The sequence below is a fragment of the Bufo gargarizans genome, chromosome 5 (assembly GCF_014858855.1).
Source record: "Bufo gargarizans isolate SCDJY-AF-19 chromosome 5, ASM1485885v1, whole genome shotgun sequence".
Classification (NCBI taxonomy): Eukaryota; Metazoa; Chordata; class Amphibia; order Anura; family Bufonidae; genus Bufo; species Bufo gargarizans.
In genome coordinates, this window is record NC_058084.1 from 269,984,770 (window position 1) to 270,009,948 (window position 25,179).

The 25,179-nt window shown below is 42.6% G+C and overlaps 1 protein-coding gene across 1 annotated transcript in view; it reads left to right on the forward strand.

The window, feature by feature from the left end:
• Nucleotides 1-25,179, forward strand: part of GABBR2 (gamma-aminobutyric acid type B receptor subunit 2) — an 858,895-nt gene that overhangs the window by 634,306 nt on the left and 199,410 nt on the right. The window contains exon 13 of the mRNA XM_044294545.1: nt 11,612-11,734. Within this exon, the coding sequence (XP_044150480.1) occupies nt 11,612-11,734 (123 nt within the window). The remainder of the gene's footprint in view (nt 1-11,611; nt 11,735-25,179) is intronic.

A 25,179-nucleotide genomic window follows, 5' to 3' on the forward strand; every position in this document is an offset into this window, starting at 1 on the left:
CATTCTTTAAGGGCCTGCACGATGGCCAATAACTCCCTGTCACCAATCTGATAGTTGCACTCCGCGGAAGACAGTTTCCGGGAGTAAAACCCACAAGGAAGCAGAGGACCCTCTAGTGTTCTACGCTGAGACAGGAGGGCGCCTACTCCCGTCTCAGACGCGTCCACCTCGAGGACAAAGGGCAACCCAGGGTTTGGATGCGACAGAATCGGAGCCGACACAAAGGCGGACTTTAGAGCCTCAAACGCTCGGATGGCCTCGAGCGGCCAGACCTGGAAATTACTGCCCTTCCTGGTCAGATCCGTGAGCGGCTTGGCTAGCATAGAAAAGTCCCTGATGAACTTCCGATAATAATTGGCGAAGCCCAAAAAGCGCTGCAGGGCACGGAGACCACTGGGCTGGGGCCACTGTAAGACAGCCGAAACCTTCTCAGGATCCATGGAGAACCCCTCAGCGGAAATGATGTAACCTAAGAAGGTTACCTGGGATCGGTGAAATTCGCATTTCTCAAGCTTACCGAACAGCCTGTTCTCTCGTAACCGTTGCAACACTCGTCTGACATCCATAATGTGGGCCTCCATGGATTCAGAATATACCAAGATGTCATCCAAATAGACCACCACACACTGCTGCAACAGGTCACGGAAAACATCGTTGATGAATTCCTGGAAGACTGCGGGCGCATTGCACAACCCAAAGGGCATAACCAAGGATTCATAATGACCGGTCCTGGTGTTAAACGCGGTCTTCCACTCATCGCCCGCCTTGATCCTTACCAGGTTATATGCCGCCCTCAGGTCGAGTTTGGTAAAGACCGTGGCCCCTTTGAGGCGATCGAACAGCTCGGAAATCAAGGGTATTGGGTAAGCGTTCTTGATCGTGATGCGATTGAGACCCCTGTAATCGATGCAAGGCCTCAACTCACCGCCCTTCTTTTTCACAAAGAAAAATCCAGCCCCTGCCGGGGACGAGGATTTGCGAATGTGTCCGCGTGAAAGCGCCTCCCTCACGTACTCCTCCATGGCCTCATTCTCCGCTACCGACAGTGGATAGACTTTGCCACGAGGAGGAACGGCACCAGATTGTAACTCTATGGCACAATCGTATGGGCGGTGCGGAGGTAGGGCAACCGCGCGCACCTTATCGAATACATCCCGGTACTCTTCGTATTCAGGAGGCAACAGAGAGTCCGAGGAAGTACACAGCAACTTGACAGGCCCATGGATGCAACTAGCCCCACACTGCGGTGACCACGAGAGGATCTCGGCCGATCTCCAATCGAAAGTCGGATTATGCTTCTGGAGCCAGGGGTACCCCAAGACCACCGAGTAGTGTGGAGACGAAATCACCTGGAAACAGACCGACTCTCTGTGAACGGTACCAATGGCTATCCCCACTGGAAGGGTCTCATGAGTCACGTGTGGCGGCAGAAGGGGTCTGCTGTCTATCGCCTCAAGAGCCAGTGGGGAACCTCGAGGCTGCAGAGGAATGGAATTGGCGGCAGCGAACACACTATCAATGAACAAACCACCAGTACCAGAGTCCACCAACGCCTGGGTCGTCACCGAGCCCCCGACCCAGGAGAGGACAACAGTGATCAGTGGTTTGTCAACACGGGAAACCGGGGACGAGGAGACTCCACCCAAGATCTGCCCCCGACAGGATCTCAGGTGCGAGCGTTTCCCGGACGGTTCGGACATGCCAACCGAAAATGCCCACCGAGACCACAGTACATGCATCGGCCCTCGCGTCTCCGGAGTACCCTCTCCCCCTCGGACAGGCGAGCAAACCCCAGCTGCATGGGTTCACCCCCAGACAAGTCATCCCCAGGAGGCGTGGGAGGAGAGGGAGGCACGGGTGGGACAGCAAACGTAGGCGCCAATCTGTTAGAAGACCTCCGCAGGCTCTCCTTAAAGGAAGGTCTCTCCCTGAGTCTGGTGTCAATCAAAATCAGGAAAGAAATAAGAGACTCGAGCTCCACTGGTAGGTCCTTAGCTGCAACCTCATCCTTCAAGGCATCCGAAAGACCATGAGAGAAAGCAGCGACCAGAGCCTCATTATTCCAGCCCACCTCTGCTGCCAGGGTACGAAACTCAATGGCGTATTCAGCTACGGATTGTGAACCCTGTCTGATGGACATAAGGAGCTTCGCAGCAGAGGCAGCACGAGCCGGCACATCGAATACCTTCCGAAGAGAAGCAACAAAACCGGAAAACTCGGCAACCACCGGATTGTTGTTCTCCCATAAAGGGCTGGCCCAGGCCAAGGCCTTGTCCGAGAGCAGCGAGATCAAGAAGCCCACCTTTGATCTCTCAGTAGGAAAGGCATGTGGCAGCAACTCGAAATAAATGCCCACCTGGTTAAGGAAACCTCGGCACTGAGTTGGCTCTCCCCCAAAGCGCTGTGGAAGGGGGGCAGAACCGGTCATACCCCGAGACACCGCAGGCGCAGCAACAGGTGTCGGGGTAGACTCTGGCGCAACAACCGGAGCGGCAGTAGGAACGGGCCCAGGAGCGACAACCGACCCATCGGCAACGGAAGCGAAATGAGCCGTGCGTTCAAGCAGGGTTTGCAACGCCACAGCGAACCGACCCAACAGGTGATCCTGCTGATCAAGTCTGGCAACCAGCGTAGGTAGCGAGGATGGCCCTGTACCGTCAGAATTCATGGCTTGGTCCTAATGTCATGGAACCATGGACCAGACGTACAACAAGAGATAAGTGGAAAATAAGAAGGCTTTATTGAAAAGCAAGCCGTAAGCAAAAGTCCAAACGGATGGCTAAACCGAAGCAGGGTCTTGCGTAGACAGAGGTCAGGAACCAGAAGGGTAGTCAGACGAAGCCTGGATCAGGAACCAGCAGGGTAGTCAGACGAAGCCAGGATCAGGAACCAACGGGGTAGTCAGACGAAGCCAGGATCAGGAACCAACGGGGTAGTCAGACGAAGCCAGGATCAGGAACCAACGGGGTAGTCAGACGAGGCCAGGATCAGGAACCAGAAGCAGCAGCAGTCTTAGAAGCATGTGAACACAGGAGGACCAAGCAAGGAACTGAAGCCACAGACCTCCTATATATATGAGCTAGGCATCCAGCTCCTCCCAGTGGGAAGGAGAAGCCGCAGGGTGGGAGGCTACAAGAAACCCAGAAACCAAGATGGCCGCCAGCACATGTCAAACGAAGGAGAACAGTAAGAAGGTAAGACCATGACAATTTCACAATCTGCTCAGTTACTGGGATTTTCACGCACAACCATTTCTAGGGTTTACAAAGAATGGTGTGAAAAGGGAAAAACATCCAGTATGCGGCAGTCCTGTGGGCGAAAATGCCTAGTTGATGCTAGAAGTCAGAGGAGAATGGGCTGACTGATTCAAGCTGATAGAAGAGCAACATTGACTGAAATAACCACTCGTTACAACCGAGGTATGCAGCAAAGCATTTGTGAAGCCACAACACGTACAACCTTGAGGCGGATGGGCTACAACAGCAGAAGACCCACCAGGTACCACTCATCTCCACTACAAATAGGAAAAAGAGGATACAATTTGCACAAGCTCACCAAAATTGGACTGTTGAAGACTGGAAAATGTTGCCTGGTCTGATGAGTCTCGGTTTCTGTTGAGACATTCAAATGGTAGAGTCCGAATTTGGCGTAAACAGAATTAGAACATGTATCCATCATGCCTTGTTACCACTGTGCAGGATGGTGGTGGTGGTGTAATGGTGTGGGGGATGTTTTCTGGGCACACTTTAGGCCCCTTAGTGCCAATTGGCCATGGTTTAAATGCCACAGACTACCTGAGCATTGTTTCTGACCATGTCCATCCCTTCATGACCACCATGTACCCATCCTCTGATAGCTACTTCCAGCAGGATAATGCACCAAGTCACAAAGCTTGAATCATTTCAAATTGGTTTCTTGAACATGACAATGAGTTCACTGTACTAAAATGGCCCCCACAGTCACCAGATCTCAACCTAATAGACCATCTTTGGGATGTGGTGGAACGGGAGCTTCGTGCCCTGGATGTCCATCCCTCAAATCTCCATCAACTGCAAGATGCTATCCTATCAATATGGGCCAACATTTCTAAAGAATGCTATCAGCACCTTCTTGAATCAATGCCACGTAGAATTAAGGCAGTTCTGAAGGCAAAAGGAGGTCAAACACTGTATTAGTATGATGTTCCTAATAATTCTTTAGGTGAGTGTAGAGAATATAGCGCTATATTGGTTATCTTAGTTAATTCTAGATAACCAACCAATAGGAAAGTTGCCTTATACAGTTAAACTCGCAATACGAGAATAATAAAATTGCATATTATTCGTGATAAATAGAATAATTACGATTATTCAATGTTGACGAATATAAGACAAATATTCAATCGAATATTCGTGAAATATCGCAAAATCGAATATGGCACCTCCCGCTCATCACTAGTCATTAGCGTCACGTTTCTGCTGGAGCAGCCTATCAAGCATATACAAGGTGGAGTTCCAGTGTGTCGGGCTGTCACAAATCAGACATCTGACGAACACCAACACTGTGTGCCAGAGATATATTCACTTGCCTCTGAACGTGGCCATATAGCTCGGGGATGCCCTTCTGGGTGAAATATTTCCTTCCAGGGACTTTGCATTGCGGTTTGCCAATGGCCACAAATCTTCTAAAGGCCTCCGAGCCCACCAGTTTATATGGCAGTAGTTGGTGGGCTAGCACTTCCGACAAGCCAGCGGTCAGCCGTTGGGCAAGAGGGTTATCCGGCGTCATCAACTTTTTACGCTCGATCTTTTGGGCCATGGAAGCCTGCCTTCTGCCAGATGAAAGCGACAACGGCATGATGGATAGTGGAGTGAAGGACAAATAGGAGGAGAGAGGAGAAGGCTTTGTGGGTTCTGACAGCGTTTTCTCCCACTAGGCTCGGTGATGGGAGGCCAGGTGCCTTCTTAAGGCGGTCATCCCTAGGTGAGTGTTGGGCTTACCGAGACTTATGGGTTTACAGCACAGGCTGCAGATGGCAACACTATTGTCAGCAGCTGATACGTTAAAAAAAGCTCACACTGTGGAGACATGTGCCGGTGTCCTGGGAGCGCAGGATTTGACCGCATGCATGGTGGATGGCTCACTCCAGATACAGTCTGCTTTTTGCCTCTGGTGCACTGCGAGTTTTGCCTGCTTCTCCTTCTCCTCCCTAACTGCAGCTCCATCTCTCCCTCTGAACTCCCCTCCTCTTCCTCTCTTGTGGGCACTCACGTAACGTACATCGACATGTCATCATCGTCACCTTCACCACCACTGACATTAGAGATCTTGGAGTAGGCAGCAACAGCGGGGACCACCCTCCTTGGGCTGATCTGGGTACTGTTATCAGACTGCTGGGTGGCGGCCGTTGCTACCTCCTCTTCCTCATCCAATGCCAAGAATGGCTGCGCATTGGTAAGATCTGGGAATGGATGGGAAAATAATTCCTCTGACTCGAGTGGATGGGCTATGGTGGTGGCGGTAGTGGTGTCTTTGGGGGTGCAAACAGCAGAGAGTGATGCGGGTGCAGATACAGAGGATGACTAGGGTGCAGAAGCAGAAGGCTGAATGAGCCACTCAGCCAACTTTGGTGCATCCTTTGACGTAATCGCACGCACCTTCTCCAACTTCCCACTTAGGCTCTGGCCTGGTGCACCTGCCCACTCCTATCACCCCTGCGGAACGGCCTGCCTCTTCCTCAGGTATATCAAACCCCTTAATCAGTATTTTGTGGAAGCAGGCATATAAAACCCCTTAATCAATATTTGGTGGAAGCCGGTATATTGCACCCCTCTGTCTATATTTTTTGGAAGCAGGTATATCAAACTCCTTAATCAGTATTTTGTGGAAGCAGGTATATCGCACCCCTAAATCAGTATTTTGTGGTAACAGGTATATAAAACCCCTTAATCATTATTTTGTGGCAGCAGGTATATCGCACCCCTCAATCTGTATTTTGTGGAAGCAGGTATATAGAACCCCTTATTCAATATTTGGTGGAAGCAAGCATATCAAATCCCTTAATCAGTATTTTGTGGAAGCAGGTGTATCGCAGGCCTCAATCAATATTTGGTGGAAGCAGGTATATCAATCCCCTTAATCAGTATTTTGTGGAAGCAGGTACGTCAGTCCCCTTAATCAGTATTTTGTGGGAGCAGGTATATTGCACCCCTTTAAACTGTGATTAGTGAAAGCAGATATAAAGAACCCCTTAATCAATATTTGGAGGAAGCAGGTATATCGCACCCCTCAATAAGTATTTTGTGGAAGCAGGTATATGGCCCTATTAGCTAGCTTTTGGTGTCCCTGCTCTACAAAGCAACCTTTCCCTACATTGGCAAAACACAGAATGTAAAATGGCTGCCAGATCGGGTTCTGTTATAGGGTGGGGGTGTGTCCATGTGCTGAAACGTCTCAATTGGTTGTCCTGCCCCACGTGATGGATGTGTCATGGGTTAAAGTTCGGCACAATGCAAAATAATATGACGCATGCGAACATTGCCATATGTTCGCATGTTTGGCGAATCACGTACAAGCAAAGTTTGCTGCAAAGCGACCGCCGGGCGAACTGCAAGGCCATTTCTACTTGAACGTGATACGTTCAGTGGTTCTCATAACCTCTGAACATGACATCGACACTTACTAATATAGCCTTTGTTGATATTCTGTGCTGTCTGCTATAGAGGTCCTGTCCTTAAGATGGCTGCCGTTGGAGGATCATGTGACCAGACACATTACTCAGCTATCTTCATCCCAAAACTCTGCACCTACACTAAACTCCAAAAGTGATTTATTTGTCTGGTCACATGACCCTCTATCACCAGCCATTTAATGGGCAGGACATCTGTGAAAACCCTAAATTCATTCAGACCGCAGATGACATTCCAAAATTCATTCAAACCCTAGAACAGATCCCTAGATTAATTTAGACCCCAAGTCAGAAAGAAAAAAAATCAGACCACAAACTAGTTGTAAATTAATAAAATCCTAAACCACTCACTGCTCTCAGGTCCTTTTGCATCTTCACTTTAAGAGCTGTCTCATTCAAGCTCCTTGCATCAATGAGTGTCAGGATGTTGTATGCACCGAGCTCCACACAAAACATTCTTATTCTAGCTAGCTTTAGGTCCTTGAAACACTGCCTAACACATTATCCTGATGCTTGCTGGGCCAAACCCCCTGTTTTTAGCCCAGCAACATCTTTGAGAAGGTAATCAAACATATTCAAGTCTAAGCAACCAGCTGCTCTAACCACGGTCTTCCTTGTATAGTTCAGAATGAACAAAATGAGTTTGCTACTCTTCCCTTCTCCTATCAAGTAGATGCCCTTGGCAATGGCAACCCTACCTCATGATAGAGACAGCCCTAGCCTTTAGTGTAGATATTCTCCTTGAAATATAGCACTGTATGTATTGGGTAGACTCCCTATATGTATATCATGCAGTGCTTCTGCTGGTGAGTCCTTACTTGTGTCATTAGGACCCTGTCTGTTCGGTCAAACACCCTGGAGACTATACTGTAGGTCCAATACTTATGCCACTGATTAACTCAGTGCTGCTCTGACTACTACCTTCTCTGTGTAGCTCAGAATAAAAAACATAAGTTTGTTGCGCTTCCTCTTTCCTTTTAAGTCGGAGCCCCTGTAGATATTTTCCTTGAAATATAGCACTGTTTGCATAGGTAGGCTTCCATATGTATATCATGCAGTGCTACAGCTGGCGAGTCCTTACTTGTGTCCTTCTCCAGATGTTTTTTATGTTAGATTTATTAATATTTTACTTTGTGCAGCTTTAAGCTGTTTACTTGCAGTAATATCAGCAGGTTAAGTTTTAAGCAACCATAGAAGCAGTGTCCATCTAATACCATCAGTATAAGCCACAATATGATTTACACAGTCAGTTTAGTCGACTTCAGTCAGCTTCAGTTAAGGCACCTTTAATTTTAATCTCAGGTCTAGTTGCAGTTTATTCCAGTCTTTATTATTCCAGCAGTAAGAGCAAGGGAAGGATTAACCAGCACATTGGAGAAGCTACCCAAGCAGAAGTTATAACTAGAGATGATCGAAGTTATGGACAATTTTATTTGACTATTTCGCCCAATTTTACAAAGAAGTCCTCTTTGTGACAAAGTACATTTCTTTGTATGTAGCAAGTGTAATGATGGGGAAAAGCAATTGTGCCGCCCCCATCATTGAAACGCCCAGATGCCAAGTTCATCACTGTTTGCTGCATCTGAGATAGAAAATTAGGGCTTTCAAGGGTTATTCAGTAAAAAAAAAGTATCCATTTGATTGCGAAGAGCCTGTCGCTGCCATCTTGATTGAAGACACTGCGCAAAATTACTGTGCACAAGATTTTTTGGGGTATTGTGGTAAGGTGAACATAAAAGTGTATGGTAAAGTCCTGGAAGGGGTTTATATCCCACCCAGCTTCCTCAACTGGGTGAAGTAAATAAAATCAATAAAATCCAGAAGGTTAAAATGGTCTCAGCAATGTGTAGTTTTCCCCTAGCCTGAAGGATCCCCAGCTGAAGCCAGCTGGGATCGTCAAGGGGAAATAAAGCACAGTACAGGCTATCAGTCTGAGGAGAGTAATGCCTGGAGAAAGTCTGGGAAGATGGCTGCCCCGCTGACTAGAGAAGCCGAATTCTCTGTGTGACCTGTGTTCAATAGGTGAGCTAGGATCTTCACTGTATTAGCCAGACCCCAGATGGGCAGGTGTTTTGAGTTGGTTTATGTTTTGTGGTGCTGGATCTTCACTTTACCAAGTGAATTATAACTGGGGTGCCTGTATTGCCAGAGTGTGATAAATAAAGCTTAACTTTAACCCTGTGGTCTGCAAGAGAATCTGTCCTCACCGCCCTGCCTGAGAGTGTAACCCCTTACAGTATGTTCAATAAAAATTGGCTTTTCACTTGCAAATGGATGAGGTATGTTTTTGTTTTTTTTACCGCCATTTCAGGAAAAATTTATTTATTTGCACGAAGCGCGAGGAAATTATATTTCACCGTGAATCATCTTTTTCCTCAAAATTCAGATTGAAGTCCATGGATACTTCGATTTGCTCAACACTAGTTATAACAGTAGACATATTTGTTGTCAGAGAAGTACTTTACCAAAATGCTGAACATTATTTTAGGTACTTAAACTACTCAGTTAGTCCTACAGACACTTAAGGTAACAATTCCCATCATACGAGATCCTCAGTATTTATTATACACAGTATTTCATTATATCTACAGTTACAAATGCACAGCATGAAGACAAGATTTCTGTCTCTTGTTGAAGGGGTTACAGCAAAACAATAAAAAAAATACATACATTAACAATAGGGAACAGACATTAGTTTTATAAAGCGTATATTTTAAAAGTTGATTAATTTTTCACAGCAGTAGGCATAATTTGGAACATATGGCTGTTATGTTTTCAAATGATTCATCCATTTTGAGAGATTTTTGCAGTAGCATACAACAATGTGATCTGATCTAGAGGCAATGCCCCAGGGCAACTTGGATTGCAGAACACTGTTTAAAATCTAGAGCATGTTTCATAGAACAGTGACTTAGACTCTAGACACTGACCTTTAATCTAAATTTAAAACACAGTCAAATCGGTAATCAATAAAGAGTGATAATGACCAATTGAGACCAATTGACATTTACATTTTAAAAATAAAAACGGAAAACAAAACAAAAATCTGTGTAAAAGCAGAAAGAAATTCTAAAATAAATAAATAAAATAGGGCCTAGCTGTGACCCAGTTTAAAGGGAATGTTTGGGTTCAGAGCTGAACCCAGACATATCCCCATTTTCACCCAGGCAACCCCCCTACTAGGTGGATGTTTCCATCTAGCAGTGTTTCCGGTGACGACTACGGCACTGATGGGTGGGCTTTAGCGCTGCCCTAGCCGTTTTACAGGCTAGGGTAGTGCTAAAGCCCACCCACTAGTGCCGATTCACTGCTAGGCAGAAGCCTCGCCAGCACTACCTTACCCATGGAGAGCCCGGTATGTCACTGGATCTCCAAAAAAGCCTTTGCCTGCTTATATCAGGGAGGCTGCCTGGGTGATGAAGAGGATATATCCTGGTTCAATTCTGAACCCAGACAACCCCTTTAACATTTTTACATGGGCCTATTTTGGTTAGCATTTTGCAACACTGTTTGTAAACCAAACTAAGAACTGGCTCCAAAAAATGTTAACTGTAGTTTTTCTGTGTTTGTGTTCCATTCCTGGTTTTGGCAAAAAAAATATTGATGCAAAATATCAAGAACACCCATATGAATGTTGTCTAAGTAAAATTTTATTTTTATTTTACATTATATATATATATATATATATATATATATATATATATACTGGAAGACGTGAAATGGTCATCAAATAAGAAATAATAAAGACCATCTTGCCTTAGTGTCATTTGAAGTGAATATTTTTTATTTTTTGCTGTTTAAAATTATTTTCAATACAGAAAGATTTTGTTGCTACATAAAAACAGGCTCTTTGCCTTCATTTAAACTAATTGTAACATGAGTTACTAAAGCTTAAATGCCTCTTTGAAGAGGTTTTCCAGCATTGTGTACTTTTTTAAATGTCAACTCTAGCATGCTGTACATTTTAAAAAAAACATTTCTGTCCCCCGCCACTCCATTCCAGCTCCATGGATTCCTGGCTTTCTTCTGTGGTCTTCCAGTCCACATCCTGTATACTTTAGGATGGAGGGGGTCACATGCACCTTTGTAGCTTTGGCTCGTCTCTACTGGGTCATGTGCCACTAGGGGACAAGTCATCGCTGAGACAGGTTAATGGCTGTAGCAGCAGAAATGATTCATTTGTAGCCTTGTATAAAAGGTTTGTGTGATAGTAAGTGTGGGAAGCACAGTAACCCTTTCCATTGACATCAAAGTCAAGTGGTATATGTGACAGTTCAGCCAACTGACTTGAAGGCTTTAAAATAATAAAATAAGTAATATTCAGTTTTTGGATGCCTCGCTACATATTTTCTGATGCTTCTTGAGTCATCCTCTGGTCTCTTGCTCCATATCATCATAGACATTTAACTTTCACATCCAAATATTGACTGCACAAGGTAGAAGGCAGCGCCAAATGTGCATTGGGGTGGGCGCCATCCTGGAGTGCAGGAATAAGATGGGTCAGATCTGTGGACATCTTTTCATGTACATTGGGCTTATGATGTAGCTGACTCTTTAGTATTATTTGCTTCATGTGCTGGGATTTATGGTTAGTCTTGGACCTTTTTCAGCATTGTTACATTGTTATCATATATGTTGCTATATTTCTGCTTTTTCTTGTGTCACTTCCATGTTGTTACCTCAGTTTCTGTATATATATTGTCTTCTATCATCTTTGGAATAAATATTTGTGTAACGGATAATGGTAATTAAGAAATCAACTTGAAAAGCAGTATTTGTGAAGTTTGGGCGTTTTTACAAAAAAAAACAAAAGCAAGGGTGATTCTGAAAAAAAAAGGGCTTTTTTCCTTATACTGTATATCCCCATCTCATTGTAACAATCATCTGTAAAAAAAAAAATATATATATCTCACTGAACAAACTATATGCGCTTTCTTTTGGCAGATCATTAAGGATCAGAAGCTACTGGTAATAGTTGGTGGAATGCTTTTGATTGATCTATGTATTTTAATTTCCTGGCAAATAGTTGATCCTTTAAAAAGGACAGTTGAAGAATATAACCTAGAGGTAAGATATCTGTTTTATTCATTATATTTTTGGTGCAGCACTGGCAAATAACTACAGAGCGTAATCTTGAAATGAATGTGTTTTTGAGGATTCTTTTCTTCATAAATCTTTATGGCAGTTGAAATAGCCATATATTAAAAAGGTAAAATTAAAACTGCCTACAGTGACCATTAAGGGGGAATTTAAAGGAGAACTAAAGCCATAATCCAAACACAAAATAAATAAATAAATGTAATCTCCTTATGTGTCTTTGTTATTTGCTCTTGTTTCATCAGATATCACAAATGCAGACCAAGAAAAATAAACTAGAAAATCAGTGCATTATTCTCTTAGGCTGCAGCCATGACTTCTCCCTTTTCCCCTCTCATGGTATTGCAGGAAGGCAAGTCAGGAAGTATATGAGGAGAGGCCCAAGTTTAGTGTGGATAATGTTTATCTACACAGGGAGTATGGCTATCTTGTTGGAAGGAATCTCTTTGTTAGCAATGGTTATAACTACTTGGAGCTGTAATAGACTGGAGAATACTACATCTACCAAGATAAATCCCCCTCCTCTAACTAAATAGTGTCCTAGCAAGGCCTTTCAGGATCCTAGGAAAGCTGGGATACCACCATGTGGAGCTGTAATAGATGACAGAATACTAAATCTACCAAGATAACCCCCCCATGCAAATTTATACAAATATGACCCAGACAATGGGTGATAGTGAGAGAAAATGCCTGTTTGGCTTGCCAATCTATCTGAAACATATCGGATCTTCCTCTCTAGTGATAGTCATTATTATCCAAGCATGCAATACTGTTTTCACATCATATTTTTGTCCTTTTTTACATATACACGTGATATATATGTTAAACAGCTGTTTAGACAGATTTTACACAGTGGCATCCGCTGAAAATGCTAGAAAAGTGGACTGTTCTTAGGTTTTGCTGGAGATAAAGAGCTTGGATGTGGGTCTTTTTTTGAGAAAGAGGAGAGACCTACAACTATCAGCATGTCCAGACTGTTATGATACATCAGTAGGCATTATAGGGAGATGAGTATGGGAGGACAGAACTACAACTCCTAGCATGTTCAGACTGTTATTATGGGGAATCAGTGGCCATTACATGGAGAGTGATATGAGAGAACTACAAGCCCCATTATTTCTAGGATGTTATTATGAACTATTATATGACATTAAAGTGAGTGAGACAAAAAAAACTACAACTCCAACATGGTTATAACTGAATGGAATCCATAATGGAATCCATAAGACAGAAGTCAAAATGGAAGCCTTTAAAAGGCATTCCTTTTTGATCCGTCATAATAGAAGTCTATGGGAATCATAACAGATCCATCTGGTTCTCGTTATGCAAGACGGAAAACAAAGTCCTGTCGACAGGACTTTTTTTTCCGTTCTGCATAACGGAGACCATACGATCCGTAGACCCGCTATGATTCCCATAGACTTCTATTATGACAGAAAGCAAAACGTAATGTCTTTTAAAGGCTTCCGTTTTGCATTCCGTCATAATAGAAGTCTGTGGGCTGCATAACTGATTTGTCCCGGTTTCTGTTATGCAGGACTGGACTCTTGCATAATAGAAACCAGGATGAATCCGTTATGCTGCCCATAGACTTATGTCTTATGGATTCCGTTATTTTCCGATATAACCATGTTATAAGGGAAAACAATGACGGAATCCATAACGATCATGTGAACCCGTCATATACACACAGCACAGATGCTCCGGCTGCATGATGACATCACTAAGGTCCTTACAGGTCCTTCACCACTTCTGTACACTGCTGAGCTCTCTCATAATGAGTAAATGGGTGAAATGAAATTGGCTGGCGTGGAATGAGTAAATTGAAAATGCTGTGAGGTTTTGTGAGAAGCTGCTGAAGTTTTACAACGTCCATATTCTTTCACATTGTGAAATTGGCTGGCGTGGAATGAGTAAATTGAAAATACTGTGAGGTTTTGTGAGAAGCTGCTGAAGTTTTACAACTTCCATATTCTTTCACATTGTCTGACAGTCTTTTAAAGTGAATTCAGCATTAAGCTTCGCTCCCCTCGGCTTAACTTTGAGCTGTACTATGCACAGTCCATCTCCAGCTGAACGTGTTGCTGGAGGGAGTGATGAGACCTTTCCTTTCAGAGTTTAGTGTCCCTTTAAAAGATTGTTCTATACAGTTTTATTATTGAGTTTAATGTATTGACTGTGGAGCAAGCTCCTAAATCCCCCTAGTAGGTATTGGTGGCAGACAGAACTTTAGCATTTTATCTATACAGGGCATATGAAGTTCTAGTGCCAGACAAACAGAGCTATGGCTACTATAAAGATACATAATAATCAGCATAAATGTATGGCCTTAAAACCAGAGGATAACACTCTGGGCAAGCTAACAGTGTTATATCTAAGTTCAGTGTGAGAGGGCATGATTGTCCTGCACTAGGTATTTCAGTTTTTATCTAGAGTGTTCCTTACAGATATTTTACAGGAATCACATTTTGATTGTCCATCCTGATCAGAGATTTAGGTTTCAGCTTTGTGTAACTTATCAATATTTGTAACGTACAGTCATTTTAATAATATTCATAAAGAGTAGGGAAGAGACATGACATGCAACTTTATAAATCTACAGTCATCTTTACATCTGTAAAGATGGACAACAGGCATATGTTTAATTTTCAGGCCTATAATAGAAATAAAACTTTTGACTGAACATTTCCTACTGTGAATATTAAAGTCCCTTATTATTTTATTAAATACACTTTTGTATGTAGCAATAATAATACAGATTGTGATGGCTAGAGGACTAGGTCGGAGCATCTCCAAATAACAGGTTAGGCTACTTTCACACTAGCGTTCGATCGGATCCGTTCTGAACGGATCCGATCATAATAATGCAGACAGAGGCTCCGTTCAGAACGGATCCGTCTGCATTATTTTGGCATATAAAAGCTAAGTGTGAAAATAGCCTCGGACGGATCCGTCCAGACTTTCAATGTAAAGTCAATGGGGGACGGATCCGCTTGAAGATTGCGCCATATTGTGGCATCTTCTAACGGATCCGTCCCCATTGACTTACATTGTAAGTCTGGACGGATCCGCACGCCTCCGCACGGCCAGGCGGACACCCGAACGCTGCAAGCAGCGTTCAGCTGTCCGCCTGTCCGTGCGGAGGCGAGCGGAGCGGAGGCTGAACGCCGCCAGACTGATGCAGTCTGAACGGATCCGCATCCATTCAGACTGCATCAGGGCTGGACGGAAGCGTTCGGGTTCGCTCGTGAGCCCCTTCAAACGGAGCTCACGAGCGGACAGCCGAACGCTAGTGTGAAAGTAGCCTTATAAGGGGTTTTCCTTATATGCTGTGGATAGCACCTCCAGCATCAAAAGTGGCCCAAGAAAGGACAAATAGTGAACTGGGCACAGAGTCATGCATGTTCAAGGCTTTTTGACATCAATGGAGAGCAAATGCTAGTCAGTTTGATCCAGAATAGCTACTGTAAGGAAAATTGCTGAAAAAGTTGATGCTTGGTTATGGTAGAAAATTATGAGAACTTACAGTGCAGGACAGCTTTCTAAAGACCTTCCAGTGCTTCACTGTGCCACTGAACACATATACAATGAGCACTTGAGCATCAAAACTGGAACATAGAGAAGAATGTGTATGATCTTATGAATCATGTTTTCTTATATATCCTGTGGAAGGCCCAGCACATACAGTCATGTGAAAAAATTAGGACACCCTTTGAAAGCATGTGGTTTTTTGTAACATTTTTAATAAAAGGTTATTTCATCTCCGTTTCAACAATACAGAGAGATTAAAGTAATCCAACTAAACAAAGAAAACTGAAGAAAAGTCTTTTCAAGATCTTCTGTAAATGTCATTCTACAAAAATGCCTATTCTAACTGAGGAAAAAGATAGGACACCCTCACATGTATTCCCTCTTAAATTGGCTCAGATCTCACACAGGTATATCACACCAGGTGCACATAATTAGTAGATCGTTACTCTGCATGTTGAATGAGGCTTGCCCTATTTAAACCTCAGACATTTAGTTTGGTGTGCTCCTGACTGTTGAAGTGAGAGTGAGCACCATGGTGAGAGCAAAAGAGCTGTCAGAGGACTTCAGAAAAAAGATTGTAGCAGCCTATGAGTCTGGGAAGGGATTTAAAAAGATCTCAAAAGATTTTGAAATCAGCCATTCCACTGTCCGGAAGATAGTCTACAAGTGGAGGGCTTTCAAAACAACTGCCAACATGCCCAGGACTGGTCGCCCCAGCAAGTTCACCCCAAGAGCAGACCGCAAGATGCTAAAAGCGGTCTCCAAAAACCCTAAAGTGTCATCTCGAGAACTACAGCAGGCTCTGGCTACTGTTGATGTAGAAGTACATGCCTCTACAATCAGAAAGAGACTGTACAAGTTTAACTTGCATGGGAGGTGTGCAAAGAGGAAACCTTTGCTTTCCAAGAGAAACATCGAGGCCAGACTGACATTTGCCAGAGATAAAGTTGACAAAGACCAGGACTTCTGGAATAATGTTCTTTGGACAGATGAGTCCAAAATTGAATTATTTGGACACAACAGCAGAGGACATGTTTGGCGTAAACCAAACACAGCATTCCAAGAAAAGAACCTCATACCAACTGTGAAGCATGGAGGTGGAAGTGTCATGGTTTGGGGCTGCTTTGCTGCAGCAGGACCTGGTCAGCTCACCATCATAGAATCCACGATGAATTCTACTGTGTATCAGAAGGTGCTTGAAGAACATGTGAGACCATCAGTTAGAAAATTAAAGCTGAAGCGGAACTGGACCATGCAACATGACAATGACCCAAAACATACTAGTAAATCAACCAAAGATTGGCTGAAAAAGAAGAAATGGAGAGTCCTGGAATGGCCAAGTCAAAGTCCAGATTTGAATCCCATTGAGATGCTGTGGGGTGACTTGAAAAGGGCTGTACGTGCAAGAAACCCCTCAAACATCTCACAGCTGAAAAAGTTCTGCATTGAGGAGTGGGGTAAAATTTCCTCAGACCGATGTCGAAGACTGGTAGATGGCTACAAGAACCGTCTCACTGCAGTTATTTCAGCCAAAGGAGGTAACACTCGCTATTAGGGGCAAGGGTGTCCTATCTTTTTCCTCAGTTAGAATAGGCATTTTTGTAGAATGACATTTACAGAAGATCTTGAAAAGACTTTTCTTCAGTTTTCTTTGTTTAGTTGGATTACTTTAATCTCTCTGTATTGTTGAAACGGAGATGAAATAACCTTTTATTAAAAATGTTACAAAAAACCACATGCTTTCAAAGGGTGTCCTAATTTTTTCACATGACTGTATGTTTCACTTACCTGGGAAAGATATAGAACCAAGATGTACTATGGGAAGAAGGCAAGTTGGTGGATATAGTGTAATGCTATGGGCAATGTTCTTGTGGGAAATCTTTGGTCCTGGTGTTCATAAGGATGTTATTTTGCCACATACCATGTACCTACCAAGTACACAAATGGGAGAACTCCAGCACTATAATGCGGTCACTGTATCCAGCATAAATGCCGGCTTTCAGCCAAACAAAGAAGTCACACATATTTTTTGTCCCGTCAAAAGTCAGCATATATGCCGGAGAGAGGCCAGATTACCACCGGATCCCATTACCGTGAATGGGGATCTGGCGTTGCATGGTGGTATGCCAGATAAGGTGAACTCTGGCAGTCTATTCCTCCGGACTGCCGGAGTTCACTAGCACAGATGCGAACCCAGCCTAAACTAGGTTTATTATGTTTCTAAAGATAAGTTTTCTTTGCTCTCTCTCTCTCTCTGCTAAACATCCTGTGTCACATAAATGTACAAGCTGAGAATACAAATGGATCCTCTGCTTGGGATCTTATAAAGTGCCTAGGACACATCAGTATCGTCCCTCCTGATTGACTAAGGATGACTGCAAATGAGCAAGTCTGCTGGCCAGGTGATACTACTTCATCTTTCCTGCCCTCCTGTGCTGTCCTCTGATTTATAAATTGGCAGTTTGACTAATTCGTCCAAATCAAAAAACAAAAGTTTTGGATCCACTGGAATCCAAAGTTTTGGGAAGATTCAAGATTAGTTTAGAATTATTTAATTCATCTGTAGATGAGAGGATTAAGTTTTTATCCTCGGAGCATGTATTTACATGAGGTTATGAATAAATATCTGAACTTCCAACTGCCAATATTTATACTGTATGAAGTCTATGGGGGAGTTCATCATGAATGGAATATTTGAAGTCAGTGTCTCTTGAGTCTGTGTTAGCGTGCCTTGCAACAGGATAATTAAATGTCATTTGCGGTTTGTTATACTGGGTCCATCTTTAAAGCTAAGACTTTTGTTTAGAAATGCAACTCCAGTTCGTCAAGGCCACTCTCCTATTGGAGTGAGTTTGAAACATTTTTACATTTTTTTAAAACTCAATAAGATAAAAACTTTCCCACTCACTTTTCAAAACTAGAGTGATGTAAAAATAAAAACGGGGTCATTTATCAAATCTGCTACGCCAGTTTTGTGGTGTAAAAAAGTGATGCCAAAGTGCGAAAATTGGTCAAATTTTGTGACATTTGGTGAACCTCGCCACCTTTAGAAGTGTAGTGAAAATTATGTCATGATTTCAGATTACAACACCTTTAAGTCTCATTTATGATGCAATGAAAGTCGCAAAAGAGTTGCATCTCCACTCCAGCTCCATGGTGTACTTTTACAGACACAGGTGTACACCTCATTGCACTTGCCCCAAATATACTATTACTGTGCGCCATTTAATAAATATGGGGTAACCTCACAAAGAAAAGACAGACTTAAAACTGATAACAAAACCACAGCAAATTATACATTTTCCCCAAATTTTATGTGCAAGCGATTCCAAAAATCCTAGTCCTATTTTGCAACTTTTTGAAGCCAGAGTGTAGGAAGTGGTATGTATGTATTCTATGTATTCTATGGATTAAATAAAATAGATTTTTTGCTTTAAATAAATTGAGCGTTGCAAAAATAAATAAATAAATTGCTGTTACTGTAAACAGTTAAGCAACTTGAAGATTAAATAATCTCCAAAAGGCATAACGTTAAGGATGAAATACACTTTTCAACATCCTAAGCAATAACTGTGTCTTATTTTGTACAATTATAGAGTAAAAAAACTAAAGGAGTACCTTGCAAAAGTATTGGAATTAAAGGAGATTTGAGTACTCAGATAACTTTGACCGAGGTCTCAGACCTTAAATAGCCTCTTAGGGTTAAGGCATGTTCACAATCATTGTTAGGAAAGGCTACGTGATGCAAATTTCAAAGCTTTATAAATACCCAGGCTCCTTGTCCTTAACACCCTGAAAATGAAAATGAGGCTCACAAAGTAGGAGAAGGCTATAAAAAGATAGCAAAGAGTTTTCATGGTTGCCATTTCCTCTGTTCGAAATGTAATTAAGAAATGGCAGTTAGCAGGAATAGTGGAGGTCAAGAGGCCTGGAAGACTAAGATAAAATTCAGAGACAGCTGCTCGTAGGATTGCTATAAAGGCAAATCAGAACCCCGCTTGACTGCAAAAGACCTTTAGCAAGATTTAGCAAACTCTGGAGTTGTGGTAGACTGTTCTACTGTTCAGCGAAAATCTAGACAAATAAGGCCTTCATGGAAGAGTCATCAGAAGTAAACCTCTCCTGCATGCTCACCACAAAGTTCAGCATCAGAAGTTTGCAAAATAACATCTAAACTAGTAAAACATTCCCAGAGACACAGAAATTGCAGGCGGCACTGCCCAGTGATTCCTCCATGGCAACACGTCCACTTAGTACCCCAACAAACCCAGTACAGGGGGCGCACAACTTCGATAATTCAAAAGAGTCAGCACCTGATTGTAGATGTGAAAGAAAGCAGGTGGCACTCGCCACTCGTATCGTCAAATCTTCTTTATTATTCACTTGGACATAGGTAGCAGTAGAGCTGGGGCGGACTGTAGCCTTTACAGAACACTCGTAGCGACGGCCATTTTGCACAACTGCGCTTCTTCCGGCTACACTACAGTAGTCTGATGCATTTTAAAAACAAGTCCTGGGGACCAATGAGGGTTGAATAAAACTCTTTGACCACAATGAGCATATGTATGTTTGGAGAAAAAAGGGCACAGAATTTCATGAAAAGAACATCTCTCCAACCATTAAGCATGGGGGTGGATCAATCATTCTTTGGGGTTGTGTTCTAGCCAGTGGCACAGGAAACATTTCACGGGTAGAAGGAAGAATAGATTCAAAGAAATTTCAGCAAATTCTAGAAGCAAACATAACACCAACTGTAAAAAAAGCTGAAGTTGAAAAAAGGATAGCTTCTACAAATGGATAATGATCCTAAACACACCTCAAAATCCACAATAGACTACCTCAAAAGGCGCAAGCTAAAGGTATTTCCATGGCCCACACAGTCCCCTGATCTGAACATCATTAAAAATCTGTGGATAGACCTCAAAAGAGCAGTGCATGCAAAATGGCCCAGGAATTTCACAGAGCTGGAGAACATGGAAGAATGGATTAAAATCCTTTAGACTAGAATAGAAACACTCTTGGCTGGCTACAAAAAGCATTTCCAAGCTTAGATACTGTACTTGCCAAAGGGGGCACTACTAGGTATTAACCATGCAGGCTGCCAAAAGTTTTGCTTTGGGTCCTTTTTGTCCTTTGTTATTATGAAAATGCAAAAGATGAAAATAAAAATAGTTTTTTGCTTAAAATTCAAAGGGTAAGTGTCATCTTTAACCTTGTGGAGATCATTTCATCTTCAACAGTAACAATAATTTTGACCAGGGGAGCTCAAACTGTTATATATATATATATATATATATATATATATATATATATTTGCAAGGTATTTTTCCATAGAAATTAAAAACATGAGAAAACAAAAGCTTAGTAAGGGAAAGGTATTATACATGAACTTCACACAGCCTGTTCTTTTAAACCAATTTTACAATTGCAAAGTAGAGCAAGAAACTAAAAACACAAGAGACATTTTTGCTCAGAGTTTATAATAGATGCTGTGGCAATGAATAATAGATTTTCAGGACCCATTAGTACACTAGACATGCTTGGTAAGACCTAACTTAGATGAACACCGGCAAAAGCTTCTACATGGCTGGAGGAGAAAAGTCAATTGAAAACTGATCATTCCTGAAGATGCTTAGGTATCTTTTTTATCATTTACTTTAAAGAATAACTATTATCAGAACATCAGATGGTGGAAATCTTCCTTCTGGCACTTATTATAATGCATTCCAGAAACAAAAATCTGGCACTGAAGAATTTTTACGTCATATGACGATCATGGAAAAAAAAGCTTGATGACTGAGACTATGAAGTATTAATAAGTAAAATGTGCCAGTCTCAGGAATAAAATGTTTGTGGAGCGGTAATGTCACTGTAGATTAAGCATAGCATATCTTGACATAGTGATAGGAAGTAATTGTTTAAAGAGTATTTGTCAGCTGGATCAACCATATTAACCACTTCAGCCCCGCTAGGTGAAACCCCCTTCATGACCAGAGCACTTTTTACACTTCGGCACTACACTACTTTCACCGTTTATCGCTCGGTCATGCAACTTACCACCCAAATGAATTTTACCTCCTTTTCTTCTCACTAATAAAGCTTTCATTTGGTGGTATTTCATTGCTGCTGGCATTTTTACTTTTTTTGTTATTAATCAAAATGTAACGATTTTTTTGCAAAAAAATGACATTTTTCACTTTCAGCTGTAAAATTTTGCAAAAAAACGACATCCATATATAAATTTTTCGCCAAATTTATTGTTCTACATGTCTTTGATATAAAAAAAATGTTTGGGCAAAAAAAAAAATGGTTTGGGTAAAAGTTATAGCATTTACAAACTATGTTACAAAAATGTGAATTTCCGCTTTTTGAAACAGCTCTGACTTTCTGAGCACCTGTCATGTTTCCTGAGGTTCTACAATGCCCAAACAGTAGAAAAACCCCACAAATGACCCCATTTCGGAAAGTAGACACCCTAAGGTATTCGCTGATGGGCATAGTGAGTTCATAGAACTTTTTATTTTTTGTCACAAGTTAGCGGAAAATGATGATGATTTTTTTTTTTTTTTTTTTTCTTACAAAGTCTCATATTCCACTAACTTGCGACAAAAAATAAAAAATTCTAGGAACTCACCGTGCCCCTCACAGAATACCTTGGGGTGTCTTCTTTCCAAAATGGGGTCACTTGTGGGGTAGTTATACTGCCCTGGCAATTTAGGGGCCCAAATGTGTGAGAAGAACTTTGCAATCAAAATGTGTAAAAAATGACTGGTGAAATCCAAAAGGTGCACTTTGGAATATGTGCCCCTTTGCCCACCTTGGCAGCAAAAAAGTGTGACACATCTGGTATCGCCGTACTCAGGAGAAGTTGGGGAATGTGTTTTGGGGTGTCATTTTACATATACCCATGCTGGGTGAGAAAAATATCTTGGTCAAATGCCAACTTTGTATAAAAAAATGGGAAAAGTTGTCTTTTGCCAAGATATTTCTCTCACCCAGCATGGGTATATGTAAAATGACACCCCAAATCACATTCCCCAACTTCTCCTGAGTACGGCGATACCAGATGTGTGACACTTTTTTGATGCCAAGGTGGGCAAAGGGGCACATATTCCAAAGTGCACCTTTCGGATTTCACCGGTCATTTTTTACAGATTTTGATTGCAAAGTACTTCTCACACATATGGGCCCCTAAATTGCCAGGGCAGTATAACTACGCCACAAGTGACCCCATTTTGGAAAGAAGACACCCCAAGGTATTCCGTGAGGGGCATGGCGAGTTCCTAGAATTTTTTATTTTTTGTCACAAGTTAGCGGAAAATGATGATTTTTTTTCTCTCTTTTTTCCTTACAAAGTCTCATATTCCACTAACTTGCGACAAAAAATAAAAAATTCTAGGAACTCGCCATGCCCCTCACGGAATACCTTGGGGTGTCTTCTTTCCAAAATGGGGTCACTTGTGGCGTAGTTATACTGCCCTGGCAATTTAGGGGCCCATATGTGTGAGAAGTACTTTGCAATCAAAATCTGTAAAAAATGACCGGTGAAATCCGAAAGGTGCACTTTGGAATATGTGCCCCTTTGCCCACCTTGGCATCAAAAAAGTGTCACACATCTGGTATCGCCGTACTCAGGAGAAGTTGGGGAATGTGATTTGGGGTGTCATTTTACATATACCCATGCTGGGTGAGAGAAATATCTTGGCAAAAGACAACTTTTCCCATTTTTTTATACAAAGTTGGCATTTGACCAAGATATTTTTCTCACCCAGCATGGGTATATGTAAAATGACACCCCAAAACACATTCCCCAACTTCTCCTGAGTACGGCGATACCAGATGTGTCACACTTTTTTGCTGCCAAGGTGGGCAAAGGGGCACATATTCCAAAGTGCACCTTTTGGATTTCACCAGTCATTTTTTACACATTTTGATTGCAAAGTTCTTCTCACACATTTGGGCCCCTAAATTGCCAGGGCAGTATAACTACCCCACAAGTGACCCCATTTTGGAAAGAAGACACCCCAAGGTATTCCGTGAGGGGCATGGCGAGTTCCTAGAATTTTTTATTTTTTGTCGCAAGTTAGTGGAATATGAGACTTTGTAAGGAAAAAAGAAAAAAAAAGAAAAATCATCATTTTCCGCTAAATTGTGACAAAAAATAAAAAATTCTAGGAACTCGCCGTGCCCCCCACGGAATACCTTGGGGTGTCTTCTTTCCAAAATGGGGTCACTTGTGGCGTAGTTATACTGCCCTGGCAATTTAGGGGCCCAAATGTGTAAGAAGTACCTTGCAATCAAAATGTGTAAAAAATGGCCTGCGAAATCCGAAAGGTGCCCCTTTGCCCACCTTGGCTGCAAAAAAGTGTCACACATGTGGCATCGCCGTACTCAGGAGAAGTTGGGGAATGTGTTTTGGGGGGTCATTTTACATATACCCATGCTGGGTGAGAGAAATATCTTGGCAAAAGACAACTTTTCCCATTTTTTTATACAAAGTTGGCATTTGACCAAGATATTTTTCTCACCCAGCATGGGTATATGTAAAATGACACCCCAAAACACATTCCCCAACTTCTCCTGAGTACGGCGATACCACATGTGTCACACTTTTTTGCAGCCTAGATGCGCAAAGGGGCCCAAATTCCTTTTAGGAGGGCATTTTTAGACATTTGGATCCCAGACTTCTTCTCACACTTTCGGGCCCCTAAAAAGCCAGGGCAGTATAAATACCCCACATGTGACCCCACTTTGGAAAGAAGACACCCCAAGGTATTCAATGAGGGGCATGGCGAGTTCCTAGAATTTTTATTTTTTTGCATAAGTTAGCGGATATTGATTTTTTTTTGTTTTTTTCTCACAAAGTCTCACTTTCCGCTAACTTAGGACAAAAATTTCAATCTTTCATGGACTCAATATGCCCCTCACGGAATACCTTGGGGTGTCTTCTTTCCGAAATGGGGTCACATGTGGGGTATTTATACTGCCCTGGCTTTTTAGGGGCCCTAAAGCGTGAGAAGAAGTCTGGAATATAAATGTCTAAAAATGTTTACGCATTTGGATTCCGTGAGGGGTATGGTGCGTCCATGGGAGATTTTATTTTTTGACACAAGTTAGTGGAATATGAGACTTTGTAAGAAAAAACAAAAACAAACAAAAAATTTCCGCTAACTTGTGCCAAAAAAAATGTCTGAATGGAGCCTTACTCGGGGGGGGTGATCAATGACAGGGGGGTGATCAATGACAGGGGGGTGATCACCCATATAGACTCCCTGATCACCCCCCTGTCATTGATCACCCCCCCTGTAAGGCTCCATTCAGACATCCGCATGATTTTTTACGGATCCATGGATACATGGATCGGATCCACAGACCGCATGCGGACGTCTGCATGGAGCCTTACAGGGGGGTTATCAATGACAGGGGGTAATCAGGGTGATCACCCCCCTGTCACTGATCACCCCCCCTGTAAGGCTCCATTCAGACATCCGCATGATTTTTTACGGATCCATGGATACATGGATCGGATCCACAGAACGCATGCGGACGTCTGAATGGAGCCTTACAGGGGGGTTATCAATGACAGGGGGTGATCAGGGTAATCAGGGTGATCACCCCCCTGTCACTGATCACCCCCCCTGTAAGGCTCCATTCAGACATCCGCATGATTTTTTACGGATCCATGGATACATGGATCGGATCCACAGAACGCATGCGGACGTCTGAATGGAGCCTTACAGGGGGGTTATCAATGACAGGGGGTGATCAGGGTTATCAGGGTGATCACCCCCCTGTCACTGATCACCCCCCCTGTAAGGCTCCATTCAGACATCCGCATGATTTTTTACGGATCCATGGATACATGGATCGGATCCACAGAACGC